General features: G+C 55.6%; 3 protein-coding genes across 17 annotated transcripts; 1 reads left to right on the top strand and 2 right to left on the bottom strand.

Moving 5' to 3' along the window:
* Nucleotides 1–106: 106 nt before the first annotated feature.
* Nucleotides 107–4482, bottom strand: IZUMO1 (izumo sperm-oocyte fusion 1). 11 transcript variants are annotated; one of them, XM_059906199.1, is made up of 10 exons: nucleotides 4354–4482; nucleotides 3501–4033; nucleotides 3065–3139; nucleotides 2596–2682; nucleotides 2300–2320; nucleotides 1872–1952; nucleotides 1580–1680; nucleotides 1244–1309; nucleotides 759–827; nucleotides 107–378 (listed from the first exon to the last, which is right to left on the bottom strand). In XM_059906199.1, the coding sequence occupies exons 2-10, from the start codon at nucleotides 3736–3738 to the stop codon at nucleotides 232–234; spliced, it is 885 nt and encodes a 294-aa protein (XP_059762182.1). In that variant the 5' UTR covers nucleotides 3739–4033; nucleotides 4354–4482; the 3' UTR covers nucleotides 107–231. The 11 variants fall into 11 exon arrangements, with proteins under 11 accessions (XP_059762182.1, XP_059762178.1, XP_059762174.1 ...); XM_059906195.1 differs by having other exon boundaries at nucleotides 232–378; nucleotides 599–827; nucleotides 1156–1309; XM_059906191.1 differs by having other exon boundaries at nucleotides 232–378; nucleotides 620–827; nucleotides 1156–1309.
* A 1013-nt stretch (nucleotides 4483–5495) lies between these two features.
* Nucleotides 5496–9109, bottom strand: FUT1 (fucosyltransferase 1 (H blood group)). Of its 5 annotated transcripts, XR_009499051.1 has the most exons (3): nucleotides 8531–8633; nucleotides 6286–7974; nucleotides 5496–5760 (listed from the first exon to the last, which is right to left on the bottom strand). XR_009499051.1 is itself a non-coding variant. In XM_059904923.1 (2 exons), exon 2 carries the CDS (start codon nucleotides 7970–7972, stop codon nucleotides 6875–6877), a length of 1098 nt encoding a protein of 365 aa, XP_059760906.1. In that variant the 5' UTR covers nucleotides 7973–7974; nucleotides 9023–9109; the 3' UTR covers nucleotides 5496–6874. The 5 variants fall into 5 exon arrangements, 4 of the variants coding, with proteins under 4 accessions (XP_059760906.1, XP_059760909.1, XP_059760907.1 ...); XM_059904923.1 differs by lacking the exon at nucleotides 8531–8633 and adding an exon at nucleotides 9023–9109 and having other exon boundaries at nucleotides 5496–7974; XM_059904926.1 differs by lacking the exon at nucleotides 8531–8633 and adding an exon at nucleotides 8902–9041 and having other exon boundaries at nucleotides 5496–7974.
* Nucleotides 9110–10605: 1496 nt separating this feature from the next.
* FGF21 (fibroblast growth factor 21) lies at nucleotides 10606–12096 on the top strand. The gene is made up of 3 exons (XM_059904927.1): nucleotides 10606–10837; nucleotides 10960–11063; nucleotides 11806–12096. Exons 1-3 carry the CDS (start codon nucleotides 10606–10608, stop codon nucleotides 12094–12096), a joined length of 627 nt encoding a protein of 208 aa, XP_059760910.1.
* The last annotated feature ends 1418 nt before the right edge of the window (nucleotides 12097–13514 follow it).

The following is a 13514-nucleotide window of genomic DNA, read 5'->3' as shown; positions in this document are numbered from 1 at the left end:
GAAGAGCGGGGAGGGGGCGTCCTGTGAGGGGACCGGGCCTGGGGGAGGAGACCTGGGGAAGGCTGGCCCGGCCCCACTCCTTGATTCTGGAATTACATCGCAGCCAGTTGGCCCCTTCCAGGACCCACAGGACCAGGTTCCCAGCCCCTCCTCCCTCAGACAGAAGACCATCCCCAGGCTTCCCTAGGGGAACCAAAAGTTAGAATCAGTCCGGAGGAGTGAGTCAGATACTTAGACAACCAGATAAATATTTATTTTCTCCTTGATTCTTTGGTCTTTTCTTTTGAAACCCCAGAGTCCTGAGCAGCTCCATTGCCAGTGCTGAACCAGGAGGACTTTATGAAATCGATCACTTTCCCAGACCGAGAGAAAAGTATCCTGGTTGGGGTACAAATAGCAGAAACAGGTTAGGTCCTAATGAGGGAGGAACACCCCTCTCGGCCTCTCTATGTTTGATCTTATTCTAGCAATTATCCAAGCTTCGCCCTCCTAGGTAAGCCCCGCTCCCAAAGGAAGTCCGGCTCTCAGCGTTCCTTGGCTGGAGACCCCCTTCTGTATTAGGTAGTTGGAAGCCCCCGCCCCTCGCGCCAAGCCCTGCCTTCTTCAGTGGGCGGCTCACGCGGTTGCAACGCTGGCTATCAGCACGACAAAGCCCCAGATCAGCGGCCCGACCAGGCGGCTTCTCAGCACTTTCTCTGGCTTCGGAGACTGCGACTGGAGGGTTGTGGCCGTCTGGGGGCGATCCAAAGTCACCTCACCTGGGGCCACCTCATCCTCGGTTTCAGTGTTTGGTGACGGTATCTCCTCCACGATTCTTTTGGGCAATACTGATAGAACAGCGGTTAGGAGCAGTCCTGGGAGGGCGCAAAGGTCCCGCCAAGGCCAAGGCAAGCTCTCCCCACAGTAACTTGCCCCAGGACCCAGGCCCTCCGGGACATAATCACGCCTCCAACTGCGTGAAGCCCAAACACACCCACAAGGGAGCCCTGGCGCAGTGGCCAGAGGCCACGCTCAGGGCAGGAAGCCATACCCTCGTGGCCTGAAACCACACCCCGATGGGAAGTTATGCCCCATAAGCCACGCCCCTGAAGCCGCCCCCCACCCCGCCCCCGCCAGGACCCTGAATCCCACTTCTCTCAACTCCCCAGCACTCACCTGTGACATGAAAATAGATGATCGTGGCTGGACTGGATTGCACGGAGCCCAGCTCGCAGCGATAGGTGCCTGCATCCTTCGGACGCACCATGGTCTTGGTCAGGGTGGGCTCCTTCCCCTTGGACATCAAGGTCTCAGAATGGTTCCCCCAAACCTAGACCCAAGCTCAAGGGGTCACAGAGGCCTGGGGGATTCAGGGGTTGGGGAGTACAGGGGTGAGGAGATCATGGGGCTTCAGTGGGGAGATGGGAGTCCAGGATGTACTGGTCAGGGCATGGGGTCCCAGGGGATCAGAAGAAGCCAAACTTGGTAGGTCATGGGTCATGGGCATTATGCGTGCAGGCCTGTGGATCCAAGGGCCAGGGGGCTCATGCAAGCCTGATGGACTTGGAGTTCAAGGGTAACGGGAGTCGGAGGGCCCCACCCTATAAAAGCTGTAATCCGTCAGGCCTTGAGAGATTTTATGCCAGTTGAGCTCACAATCCAGGATCATATCTTCCATTTGATGGACCTTGACTTTGCGCTCTGGGGATAGGGGGTTACTGTGGGATGCTCTTTCACGGTTCTGGGCCCTCTTCCAACCCCCTTCCACTTGGTCTCCCCCCACGCCTTTTCTTGTTGGCTGTCTCCAGTCTCCGACCTCTTTAGACTCTTGATCTCTCCTCTGGCTCCGCCCCTCTTGCGCCAACCCCTCCGGCTGGGCCCAGCTCTCTCACCTCCGCAATTCGAGGACTTTCGACAAGAGTGAACCTGCTTCTGGCAGGTACTGCACCAGATCAGAGGCTGCAACATCAAACCTGAAAGGGCAGGATCGAGGCTGTGTCCTCCTACTAAGAGGCGGGGCTAAGAGGAGAGGGCAGGGCCAAGGGCTGGGGCGGGCTCAAGAGCTGAATCCTGAGGAGGTCAGCCTGCGGAGCTGGGCTAGAACACAGCCCTGTAGGAAGCCGGTCTAACCAAGCTCAGTAAAGAGTGCAAAAAGTATATGCCCGCTTCCCAAGAAGTCCGAGGTGCAAAAGGAATACGGGAGACCCAGGAACCCCTCCACGCGGAGAATGAAAAAACACACAGATCCAAAAGAGGGAGGCTGGGTATTCACGGGGCAGGGATGAGGGATAGAGGACCAGTTCCCATAATCCGGACTCACCACATTTGTTGGGACAAAAAGCTGCCTCGGTAGAAAGAATTAAAAAAAAAAAAAAAAAAAAAAAAAAGTCAGATTTCTAAGTTAAAGGGGATGAGAGAGGGGGTGAAGGAACAGGCTAGGGCTGGGGCTCTTGAGTTCCAGGAAGGAAAGACTTGGGTGTCTGGGCCCCTGGGTCTGAGGGAGGAAGGGGTTGGGAGAGCTGATGGATGGGACTCGGAGAAGCAGAAGGCTGGGGTCAGGGACTCCTGGACTGTGAAAAGAGAAGGCTGGGATGCCGGACTCCCATCTTCTCTCACCCGCTTTTTGAAACTGAGCAGCGTAGCTGGCAAAGTTATCCTTTGCCAGGCGCAACATCCAGAACAGCTCCTTCACGAAGAGCTCACCTGGGAAGAAGCAGGATGACTCAGAGTAGTCCCCACCCCCACCCTCCTGCTCCTCCCAGATGTGAGGTACAGGAAGTTGGCCTCTGTCTGCAGAGCCTGGCTTTTGGGTCTTCTCAGGGAAGGACAATAAAATGTAATGACCACTTAACATAATGCTGGCCACTGGGCTAAGCAACAACTGGGATGAAGGCTCTGTTATGGTTTCCATTTTAGAGGTGACAAAGCGCTCAACGCCACACAGCTAGGAAACCGGCAAAGCCAGAATTTGAACCTAGGCAGTCTGGTTCCAGAGTCCAGTACCTGACCACCAGACCAGGTGTCACCAGCAATCACTTCCCTGAGAGTTTCTGGAAGCCCTCTCCTGCCCCCTCTGTGCATTTACCTTTTACATCACTGTCCATGATGCGTTTCAGATCCTTCAGCAAACTCCAAGCTGCCTTTTCCAGTGTGGCCTCATCTGTGGGGGGAGATAAACCCCAGATTCCAAGCATTGCTGTCTCATTGGCTCACCTAGTCTTAGAAACTACAACACCCATGGGGCCAATGGGCAAGGATTGGCCTGGTAAAGGGATTAACCCACGACGTTGCCTTCTGGGAGTTGTAGTCTTATTTTATTACATATTGAATAAAATTGCAGGATAAAAGGTAGGGAGAACAGTATTTGCCAGCCCTGGGGAACCCCAGAATCTGCATCCCAGCCTTCTCCATTCCCGAACCCAGGAGACTGTACCTCCGGCCCTTTCTCCCCAGCACCTCCCAGCAGTCCTAGCCCCAGACCCCTCCTTTCCCAGGACCCAGAAGTCGCACTCCGTCCTCACCGACGACCCCCATATAGGAATCCTCGTCAATCGGCAGGTCCTTGAAAGCTTCCACTGCCTGCTTTACCCTTTTCATCACGTTTTTGTGATGCTTGGCCTCCAGGTGGCCAGGCAGGTAATCCGTCTCCAAGGAGTTCAGCGCCTCCACGACCTTTGGATCACACATGACACAGCCCCGGGCGGGAAGCAGGCAGCCGGCCAGAGCCGCCACCAGGAGGGGAAGCCGCCGCGGCCCCATTGCGGCCAGAGCGCGCAGCTCGCGCCGAACTCCAGGGAGGCTCCTCTTACCCCAAACCGAGAAGGTGAACGCTAAACGGAGAGAAACCCTTCCCCGAGACTAATGGAGCCCCAATTTACAGGGCGCACACTTCTCATTAGAAAACCGAGGAGTGCCGAATCACTCTAAACAGCCGCAGCCCGACCTTGACTCCTGACTGTTGTACCTTCCAACACTAGGGCTCGCTGAAGAGTCCAGGTTCTGAGGGCTTTCAGAGAGGACGAACAGGCCACTCCTTCCACTCTTTTTCCCACGACTAAAATTAAGGATTTTGGCGGGGGGGTGGGTGGGAGGGAGGGGAAGGTTGGTTGCGTGGTATAGACAGTCTTTAATTGGAGGTCACAGCCACGGTTCGCCCCTTACTAATAGGAACTCCCAAGCCTCTGCCTTCCGGCTACCCACGGCTGGGCCCCAAATTCCCAGGAGATATTCCCTGAGGTTTCCTTGGCCCCGCCCAGAAGCCCAACTCTTAGTCTGATTGGACCGCAACAAAGGGAGGCCCCGCCCATAGCTCCATGATGTCACAGCCCCCTTTTCAGACTAGAACTTTCCCAGCGTCTACCGAAGGGGACTTACCCTGTGGGCTCTGGTTTCCAAGCTAAGGAAAGGGCTTCTAGCCTTCAATCTCCGCCTCTCTCTGGGCCCCAGGACCCAGGCTTTTGGCTAGCTGACCACGGCCCTCGGGAAACACTGTCCTCGAGCCACGAAAACGTGGGAAGTGGGCCTTTCTAGCCCTAGGACTACGACTCCCAGAAGGCCCTGGGGTCTCTCCATAACCGATTACTGCAGACAACCCCATAGCTTTATGGGAAATGTAGTTCAATAATTATAATATTGGGACTTCACTGGCGGTCCATCAGTTAAGACTCTGCGCTTCCACTGCAGGGGACTCGAGTTTGATCCCTGGTGAGGGAACTAAGATACTGCATGCCAAGCAGCGCGGCCAAAAAAAAAATTTTTTTTTAAACTATAATCTTTGCTCACTCCCCCATCTACCCCTCCACCTTCTTTCTCCAGCCTCGGGCTGTATGCTGAGGTCCCAGGGGAAAGAGAGGTCTGGAGGCCAGTGCTGAGAGTCCGGGAAAGGAATTGGGTCTCTGAGACCATAACTCACACAAGTGCAGTAACAAGAGAGCAGGAACAGTATCCCAAGACATGAGAAGTGAGAGTCCCCGGAACCTCCACACCTTTACTCCTACTCACTTACACACATCCTCATGCACACGAGACTCCAAAAAACCTGCAGAGACGGGTTGGTGATGAGGATTTTTAATTCATACCTCCCTCTCTCCCACCTACGGCAGCTGAGTAGGGACTGGTCCCCCAAAATTCCCTGAGAAGACTAGAAAAGGGCTTAAATTCTCAGACAACTCTGTAATTAAAGTGTCTACCTTCGCTTCCTTCAGAAAGCCTCAAGGGAATCCTGAAATCTGAGTCAAGAATCCCATCCTCTTTGGCCAGACCCTGTGCTCCTGCCTGGGTTGGAGACCAGTCTTGGGTCTGCATACCTTCTGATTCTTTCATCCCTGACTTACCCAAAGCCAGATTTAGAGGCTCTGTGAATTCAGGGGCAGAGAGTGGTTGGCCAGGGGCACAATACCCGCAGCTTTCTGCAAGCCCAGAGGGCACCCTTACGCCAGCTGACTTTCAGTAAATCAACCCCATTGTTACCGAGTCCAAGCTCGCTGCATGACAGGCCAATAAATTGGGAGATGAGGTGTTGAGGCAAGGAACAGTGACTTTATTCAGAAAGCCAGGTGTTAGAGAAGAGGGCAGACTAGTGTCCTAGAGTACCATCTTATGGGGCCTGGATGCTAGTTTCTTTTATAGAACAGAGAGGGGGAGGAGGTGAGGAAGTAAAGTAAAAAGGCCATAAGTCTTGCAAAACATCTCCTGGCTTGGCCAGCATCGGGGAGGGGGTGTGTTAATTTCTTCTTTCTTGCAGTCCTTCATGGGTGGGCGGGCAGGATGTTTCCCTGTGAGCTGAACAAAGGCACTTTGGTTTAACATTCAGGCAGAGGGGCAGGGTTCCCCATGCAGACCATTATGTATGCTTATAGCTATAGATAGCATCCTTTTAGTGATTATAGTAACAAAAACAAGGGAAAGCAAAAGTTAACATAAAAGAAACAGATCCAACATGGAATCAGATTTTGTTCTTCCCTGTTACACCATCACTCCCCAGCAGCCCAGCTGAAGAGGAGGAAACTTCCTTAATTGGGTAAAGCAACATGAACTTGGAGCCAAGATTTGCATGTCTACCTTTGGTAGTTTTGAGCTTAAAAAAAAAAAGGTGTCCCTAGATCTCTGCAGAGCCTTGCTCCATAAGCTGCAGCATTCAGCAGCATCCCTTCCCCCACCCCTCCCATGTTTTACCATATTTGTGGTTTTTCAGGGGCTGAAATGTTGGGTAAAGTTCCACTTTTCACACAAACTGCCCCAGCTACAGAGAGTTTGTCATCCATCAACCTTTCTAGCAGTGGTGAGGTGTTGGGCTGCTGGTTTTACCTTTGTTAGTTTCTTTGCAGAGGTAATCTGGAATTCCAGAATCCCAACCCCTCTGGAAGGTCCCCACAGGGTTCTTTACAGGCATTAGAGCTGATCCTCTCCAGAAAAAAATCCCTCCTCTAGAATCATTCCAGAAACACAGAAGGGGAGTTGGTGAGTGCTTGCTGTAGCACACCCATGAGTTCCTTCTGTCCTGATGACCCAGGGAAGAGAAATCTCTCTTCTCAAAAAGACCAGGATGGTCAATGCTGGAACAGGGAGTTCCCTGTTCCTGGTGGGGCAGTGATCTAGAAGTACTCTGGATATGGGCTGGGAAGAACAGGTGGGCACTGTGCATTCTAGAACTGTCATGAGCTTCTGCAGACATTGCCAGCCATCATGAGATCTTCCATTGATTCTAGAATGTTCTGGCAGTTGCAGAAAGCCAGCCCCCCCCCTTTTTCTCCAAGTCTAGCCAACTAGAATCACTCTAGAAATGGGTGTCCACCAGCTGCAGGACCACCAGCTTCTCCAGAAGCTGCTGGGCTTCCAGAGATACATAACACTGGCCCTAGGTTGATCAGACTATTTCAGAAAGTCTCCTTGCTGCTCAATGCTCAGCCAACATCTGGAGCGGAGTCAAGTCTGCATTAATGCCCACCCACTCAGGCAGGAAGGCGGCCTCGGGTTTAAAGATATTTAGGAAGTTGGAGTTAGGCAGGGTAAAGTTGGCCAGGTAGACGGTGTTTCCACCAGCCAGGTAGGCGGCCCAGAAGCCGAAGGTGCCAATGGTCATGATGGTGTGGTTGCACTGTGTCAGCAGCGCGAAGTCCTTGCCAGGGGTACGCTCTTGCCCATCGCCAGCGAAGATCACATCCCCCCGGGAGGTGTCGATGTTTTCCCGGCACCACTCCATGCCGTTGCTGGTGACCACAAAGATCGGGGCTTCATGCCGGGCCCGGAACCAGTCCATAGCCTGCTGGAGGTAAGCGCGATCACCCACTACACCCTTCCATTGATAGGGCATCACCTCCAGGTAGTCCCCACGGCGCACGTGGACACCCACGAAGGTGCTCGGGCGGTCCCCCGTGCGGCTGAGCCGGAACTGACTCAGTAAACTCTGGGCCTCTCGCCGAAGGTGGTCGTGCAGTGTGAACTCGCTGCGGATCTGTTCCCGGAGATGATGGAAGAAAGTCCAGGAGCAGGGGAAACCGGTGAGCCTCAGCCAGGGCTCCTTCAATTGGGCGTACTCCTCCGACATCCAGTCGTGAAGCTCCAGCTCCCGCCAAGGAGTGCAGCCGTTCACCTCAGGCGCCAGCACGGGCAGGGTGATGCGGAACACGGGGGCCAGGGTGGCGTGCATGGCAGGCTGGATGAAGGCCTGGCGGCCGTTGAGCTGGGCCAGGGCCAGCAGCGTGGCGTACTGCCCCATCTGGTTCCCAAGCCGGCCATTTGGGTAGATAGTCCAGGTTCCTGAGAGGGAAGCAGGATGCTTGGGACAGGAAAAAGAGGTCTTGGGGTTTATGGGTGTGTCCGACAGGCAGATGATGGCCACAGGGGATGTCACTGGGTTACGGTCGGGACATAGGGCAGACAGGCCTAAGCCATTGTGAAAGAGGTCTCGGTGGATGTGGAGGAAGAAGACTGAGGCAAAAACACAGGCTAGCAGGAAGGTCAGACAGAGGTGACGGACCCTGGGTGCCCACATGGCTGCAAGGGAAGAAAAGTGAATTACGAGATACTCAAAGCTTGAGAATGAATGTCAAGGAGGAGAGGCCTGAGAGAATGAGGAAACTCTGGGTTTGGACACCTGGGTCTGAGGGAAAAGGGGATCAGGGCTCCTGGATCTGAATTAGGAGAAGCTAAGGGCTTGGAATTTCACCAGATGGAAGATGGTGAAAATTAGTGGTTTCCAAAATAGCAATGGTTCAGGACCCACCACCTTGTCCTCACATCTTGGAATTTCACTCTCCCAGGCAGCAAGGTCCACTGACGTTGGACAGCATTGCCCCAACTCCTTTCTCAGTGAACCTGTGTGTGACGGGCGGAGTGCACCACGGAGGTGGCAGGAAGCAACAGGCCAAGTAGAACATGAGAGGCTAGAGGTCCAGGCCTGGATGGGGGATCTTGTTTCCTGGAGGAGCAGGAGTTGGGGGTCGGGGTGGAGGAGACTCCTGGGGGTCATAGGGGGTTAGAGGTTGGGGGAGCGCCTCCTGGGACTGAAGCCCCGATTCCTGGGTCCGAGGCATCTGCATTTCTCACTTACCTGAGCTCCACAGTCAGCTTGGCGTGAACGGAGCGTTCCGGCCCCAAGTGCAGCCCACATCCGGCGGCCCCCGGAACCCTGGACTCCAGGTTCCCAGGCCCGACAGCCCTCCCCCTCCACGCCGCCTCCCCCGACTGGCTGCGAGGGCTCGGGAAGGGGAGGTAGGAGCGGGGACGTGGTCCGGAGGATCACAGCCTCCGCCTCTCCCTGGCCGGCAGGTAGCTCGGAGGTGGAGCCCCGCCCCTTCCCTGGCGCGGAGCCCCAGCTCCCCGGTCTAGGGCAGCAGCCCCCGCCCTGTGCCCTCCCAGGACCAGGAGACCCGCGCCCCAGCCCCCCTCCTGCCTGACATCGGCCAGCCCGGGGCAGCCCACCTGGCCTCCTAGCAGCCCATCCTTCCGTGGACACGGAGATCTAGCGCCCAGCTGCAACGCTGGACCCGGCGCTTCGACCTCTTCCCCTCCAGTTTCTAGGTTCTCCATCCGCCCAGTGTACCTGGATGCGCCGAGTCCGGCCACTCCCCAGCGGCTTCCGCCCCCTGTCGCGTCCTCCCGCGGGGATGCAGAACCTGTTAACCTGGCTTCTCCATGGGCGGGTGCAAAGCCTCCTCCGGCTCTGAGTCCCGGCGTGAGAGCCTCTGGCGGGAAAGTGTCCCCGCGCCCACCAGGGGCCGCCGATCCCCCGTCCGCCCCATCCACCCGCAAACTCGAGAGTCCCGGCTCCCAGTCTCTCCTTCTGAGGGAATCCTAGCGTCCGGCACCTGACTGCTGCTTTCCAGAAGGGAACGTACCGCCTCTCCCGAGGGCGGGAACGGAGAAAGCAGAAGTGGAAGGGAAACTCTCTTCCACAGAGGCCGAGGCAGAGCCGGCTAGTAGCAAAAGCCTCCCTCTCCTGCAGACCTGAGGCGGTTTCCCTCGACCCGAGGCTTCTCCCCACCAACCCCCAGCCTGGTCCGAGCGGTCTGACAATTACCATTCAAGAAAGCAAAGGCCCGGGAATTGGACTTGACTCTCTAGAGATCTGATCATAATTTCTCCAGACGCAGGATTCCCAGCCCCCAGCCCCCTCCTCAGAATGAGAAGTCCGGGCCTCCAGTCACCCGTCTCCTTCAGATCTGGTGTTCAGACTCTTGCACGCTTAGGTTCCAGGAAATTGCTCAACCCCTCATTCCCTTTGGGACCTTGGGTCTAATTTCTCCCTCCTGAGCCTGTCAGTTGTCAACTCTGAGTCAAAGATTCTCACCCTCCCCCCACTTCCCCAGGCTATTTTGAGGGCACCGGTCTGATCTTGGTTAGCTTCTCTGGTGAAAGAAACATCAGGATTGCATCAGGGTCCAGGAGGAGGAGGCTGGGATTTTGGTGTATGAGTGCCTGGGCTGGGGTTGGTGAGGAGGGTGGTCTGAAGCTTCCACACCAGGACTCCCGTGTCCTTGAGGAGGACGCTTTGATCATGTGGCACTTGCTGCTTTCCTGATGATCAGGGAACCTCAGTGTTCAGGGAACCCCCAGAAACCCAGAAAGTCAGGTGAGATGCAGAAATGCCAGTTGTGGGACACAATCTGCATCAGTCAGGCAGAGAGGCGGATCCCAGCCCCCCTTCCTGCTCTAACTCAGGAGTCCAGGCCCCCAGCTCCCTCCTCCCTCAAACCAAACGGTCTGGGCCCCCAGCCCCTTTCACTCAGGTCCCAGTTCATCACATTTCTATCCCCCTGATTCCTCAGACCCAGGAGCCCAGGGCCCCAGCTGGAAGGACCCCCGATTGCATCATCTGTTCAGGCTGACCTGGCCACCGTGGAATTCTAGCATCTGCCATGTAGGTCAAATATCAAGGGTCAAGCGTCGGGAAGGTGATTGGGCGGGTCTGTCTGGGTATAAATTCTGGAACATCTGCATTCTTCCCAAGAGATCTGGGTGTCCTGTCAGCTGTGAATCCAGGTGCAAGAGGACCCAGGCATTTCAGCTACCAGAGAAGCCATCGTGAATCTGCTCTCCCCGACAACCAGGCTCTGAAACAGAATCTAGACCATTCAGGTCTTCAAAGCCCAGACCCCATACCTCACTTGAGGACGTGAACCATTGATGGGCTGGGACAAGGCCAAATTCGAGCACCTGGGACTGTGGGTCCCCGTGCTAGCTGTCCTGCTGGGAGCCTGCCAGGCACATCCCATTCCTGACTCCAGCCCCCTCCTCCAATTTGGGGGCCAAGTCCGCCAGCGATACCTCTACACGGATGACGCCCAGGAGACGGAGGCCCACCTGGAGATCAGGGCTGATGGCACAGTGGTGGGGACGGCCCGCCAGAGCCCCGAAAGTGAGTGTAGGGGTAGGGCCTGGTCCTGAGGGCGGAGAGAATTGGGGCCTGGCCTCCTGGGTCTGAGGGAGGAGAGGGATGGGCAAAGGCCTTCTGAGTCCCTGATCACTTTCTCCTCTCAGGTCTTCTGGAGCTGAAAGCCCTAAAGCCAGGGGTCATTCAAATCTTGGGAGTTAAAACATCCAGGTTCCTGTGCCAGGGGCCAGAGGGGAGGCTGTATGGCTCGGTGAGTTCCCAGGACCCCTGTCCGTGCGCTCCACCCTTCCTCTCCCCATCCTCACAGTCTGGGGGACCACGTTTTGCACCTTTGACCTTGGCCAGGCTTCGCTCGATGCTCTCTGCATGCCCCGACCTCGCCACAATCCCTGGAGGGGGCAGCTGTTGTCATCCATGTTCACAAGAAGAGGAAACTGAGGCTCAGGCAGGGCCTCCACCGGCCCCAAGTCACAAAGCCTATGAATGACAGAATGACCTGGGAGACCGAGTCTTGTGACTCGTAACCCATGCTGACCACACAGGCTCCTACAGGCCTGACTCATGCTGGGTGCAGGGTCACTCTGGGAATCGATGGCCTGTAAAGTGAACATGACCTTGGGTGCTAGCCAGATGCCCCTGCCAGGACTTAGAGAGCCTCCACTGATCCCTGGGCTGGAATATTCTTCTCTGTGAAGTGAGGGCAAGGAGGTGGGCCTGGTGGGACTGCCTAGGGGTAAAGGAAGAGCCTGCTTCTGTGGTTTTGAGGAAGGGGCTGGGGACCTGGCCTCTGCATCTGAGGGAGGAGTGGGTCCCCCGGCTCCCCAGGAGTCCCGGGACTCCCACATCCTGTTGGAGGACAGGACTCTGTGGTCTGAAAGGAGAGAGAGCTGGGGGCCTGCACCCCTGAGTCTGGGAGAGGATGGAGCTGGGGTTCCTGCAGGAGGAAGGTGAGAGGAATCCCACGTCTCTGATCTTCGTTCTCATCCCCTCAGCTCCACTTCGACCCCCAGGCCTGCAGCTTCCGGGAGCTGCTTCTCGAGGATGGATACAACGTTTACCAGTCTGAGGCTCTTGGCCTTCCACTCCGCCTGCCCCCGCACCGCTCCTCCAACTGGGACCTGGCCCCCCGGGGACCTGCTCGCTTCCTGCCGCTGCCAGGCTTCCTCCCGGCACCCCTGGAGCCTCCAGGGATCTTGGCCCCCGAGCCTCCCGACGTGGGTTCCTCGGACCCCCTGAGCATGGTGGGACCTTCACATGGCCGAAGCCCCAGCTACACTTCCTGAAGCCACAGGCTGTTTATTACTGAGTCTCCTCTTTATTTATTGTATTATTTATCTTATTTATTTTCTTATTTTTCTTACTTGAAATAATAAAGAGTCTGAGAGGAGGATCAGAGTGAGCACATGTGTTTGAGGGAGGAAATGGGGTCAGCTTCCTGGTCTCCCCTTGCCCCGCCCATTGCCACAAGGCTGTGGGAAGGTCCCAGCCTTTCTGCCCCCCTCCCCTGGCCAGCCCTCAGATTTCTGCTCCACTAAGGCGTTCCCAGGGACTCTGGACTATCCCTGCCCTTTGATAGGACAGGACTTGTTATTCTCCCTCTCCCCCTCCCCCTGTCCCCAACCTCGTGTTAGTGTTGTGGAACTATTTCTCTGAGGTATCTCAATAACGGGGGACATTAAAAAAAAAAATGACACAGCAGACCCACAGCCTCATGGGAGATGTAGTTTCCTGGGTTCATTTAGCACTAGGAATGGAAAGACTTCTTGGTCCTCAGGGCTGCGGCAAGAACTCTTGGATTCTGGGGGTGTAGTTGGTTCTAGGAACACACTCTTGGGTCCTGAGGGATCAGTGGGCTGGACACCTGGATCCTGGAGAACAGGGGAATAAGAACCTGGGCACCCTGGTCTGAGAGAGGAGGGGCTGAAGATTGGGAGTCCTGGGTCTCAGGAAAAGGACCTGAGAATCTGAATGCTTCCATCCAGGTGCTTATGGACTTTGGAGTGTAATGACTGTCACAGAATCCAATCTCAGTGAGCACGTTGCCCATCTTCCTCCCTTTCCACAACTTAGATTTCCATATTGCTCTTCAAGTTATTTCCTGGTTAGGAAAGATTCACAGGGGTGGGTCAGCTTTGGCTGGACCCCAGGTGTCTGACTGACCACTGCAACCTCACAGGAGTTGTGGTCTCAAGCCCTTGATCTAAATTCCAAGGTCCAAGTGAGAGGAACATCTCAGTCAAAAGGAATATAAGTGTGGGTCCCAGATGGTCATGGGAGGGATTCAATGCCTGGAGAAAATGAAGGTCTGTGTCTTGTAGAAAATACAGTTTCCCACTCTGATGGAACCAGACCGGTTCAGTCAAGGGAGAGTTCTCACTGGAAACAGAATCTGAAATGCCACAAGGGGGCGGGGACCCAGAAAGGGGAAATCAGACAGGGAACCTGCAAAATGTGTTCAAACGAGCACCTGTCACTCTGTGTAGTGCCTCCTTTCCCAACCGTGTAGTGCCTCCTTTCTGGTAGAAGCAGGTCAGTGTCCCCTTGTCCAAAGACCATCCTCTGAGGTTGCTGCCTGACACAGGACTGCTGATCTTCCTCAGGATCCTCCCCCTCATCTCCAAATGCTTCTAGACTTGACCCCTGGCAGCCTCCACTGGGTGAGGTACAAAGTGTGATCAGTGAGGAACTATGACACACACCA

The sequence above is a fragment of the Balaenoptera ricei genome, chromosome 19 (genome assembly GCF_028023285.1).
Source record: "Balaenoptera ricei isolate mBalRic1 chromosome 19, mBalRic1.hap2, whole genome shotgun sequence".
Classification (NCBI taxonomy): Eukaryota; Metazoa; Chordata; class Mammalia; order Artiodactyla; family Balaenopteridae; genus Balaenoptera; species Balaenoptera ricei.
The sequence above is the reverse complement of the archived record's forward strand: the minus strand, read 5'-3'. Positions and strand labels throughout refer to the sequence as shown.

What these genes read in the sequence shown, in the direction of transcription:
- IZUMO1 (XM_059906191.1), bottom strand. Translation starts at nt 3,738, where the DNA reads ATGGGGCCGCGGCGGCTTCCCCTCCTGGTGGCGGCTCTGGCCGGCTGC. An exon ending in TTTTTGTCCCAACAAATGTG is followed by an intron (nt 1,953 to 2,299) that starts GTGAGTCCGGAT and finishes CTGCCCTTTCAG; the next exon opens with GTTTGATGTTGCAGCCTCTG. An exon ending in CATCTATTTTCATGTCACAG is followed by an intron (nt 828 to 1,155) that starts GTGAGTGCTGGG and finishes CTGTTCTATCAG; the next exon opens with TATTGCCCAAAAGAATCGTG.
- FUT1 (XM_059904923.1), bottom strand. Translation starts at nt 7,972, where the DNA reads ATGTGGGCACCCAGGGTCCGTCACCTCTGTCTGACCTTCCTGCTAGCC.
- FGF21 (XM_059904927.1), top strand. Translation starts at nt 10,606, where the DNA reads ATGGGCTGGGACAAGGCCAAATTCGAGCACCTGGGACTGTGGGTCCCC. An exon ending in GGCCCGCCAGAGCCCCGAAA is followed by an intron (nt 10,838 to 10,959) that starts GTGAGTGTAGGG and finishes TTCTCCTCTCAG; the next exon opens with GTCTTCTGGAGCTGAAAGCC. An exon ending in AGGGGAGGCTGTATGGCTCG is followed by an intron (nt 11,064 to 11,805) that starts GTGAGTTCCCAG and finishes TCATCCCCTCAG; the next exon opens with CTCCACTTCGACCCCCAGGC.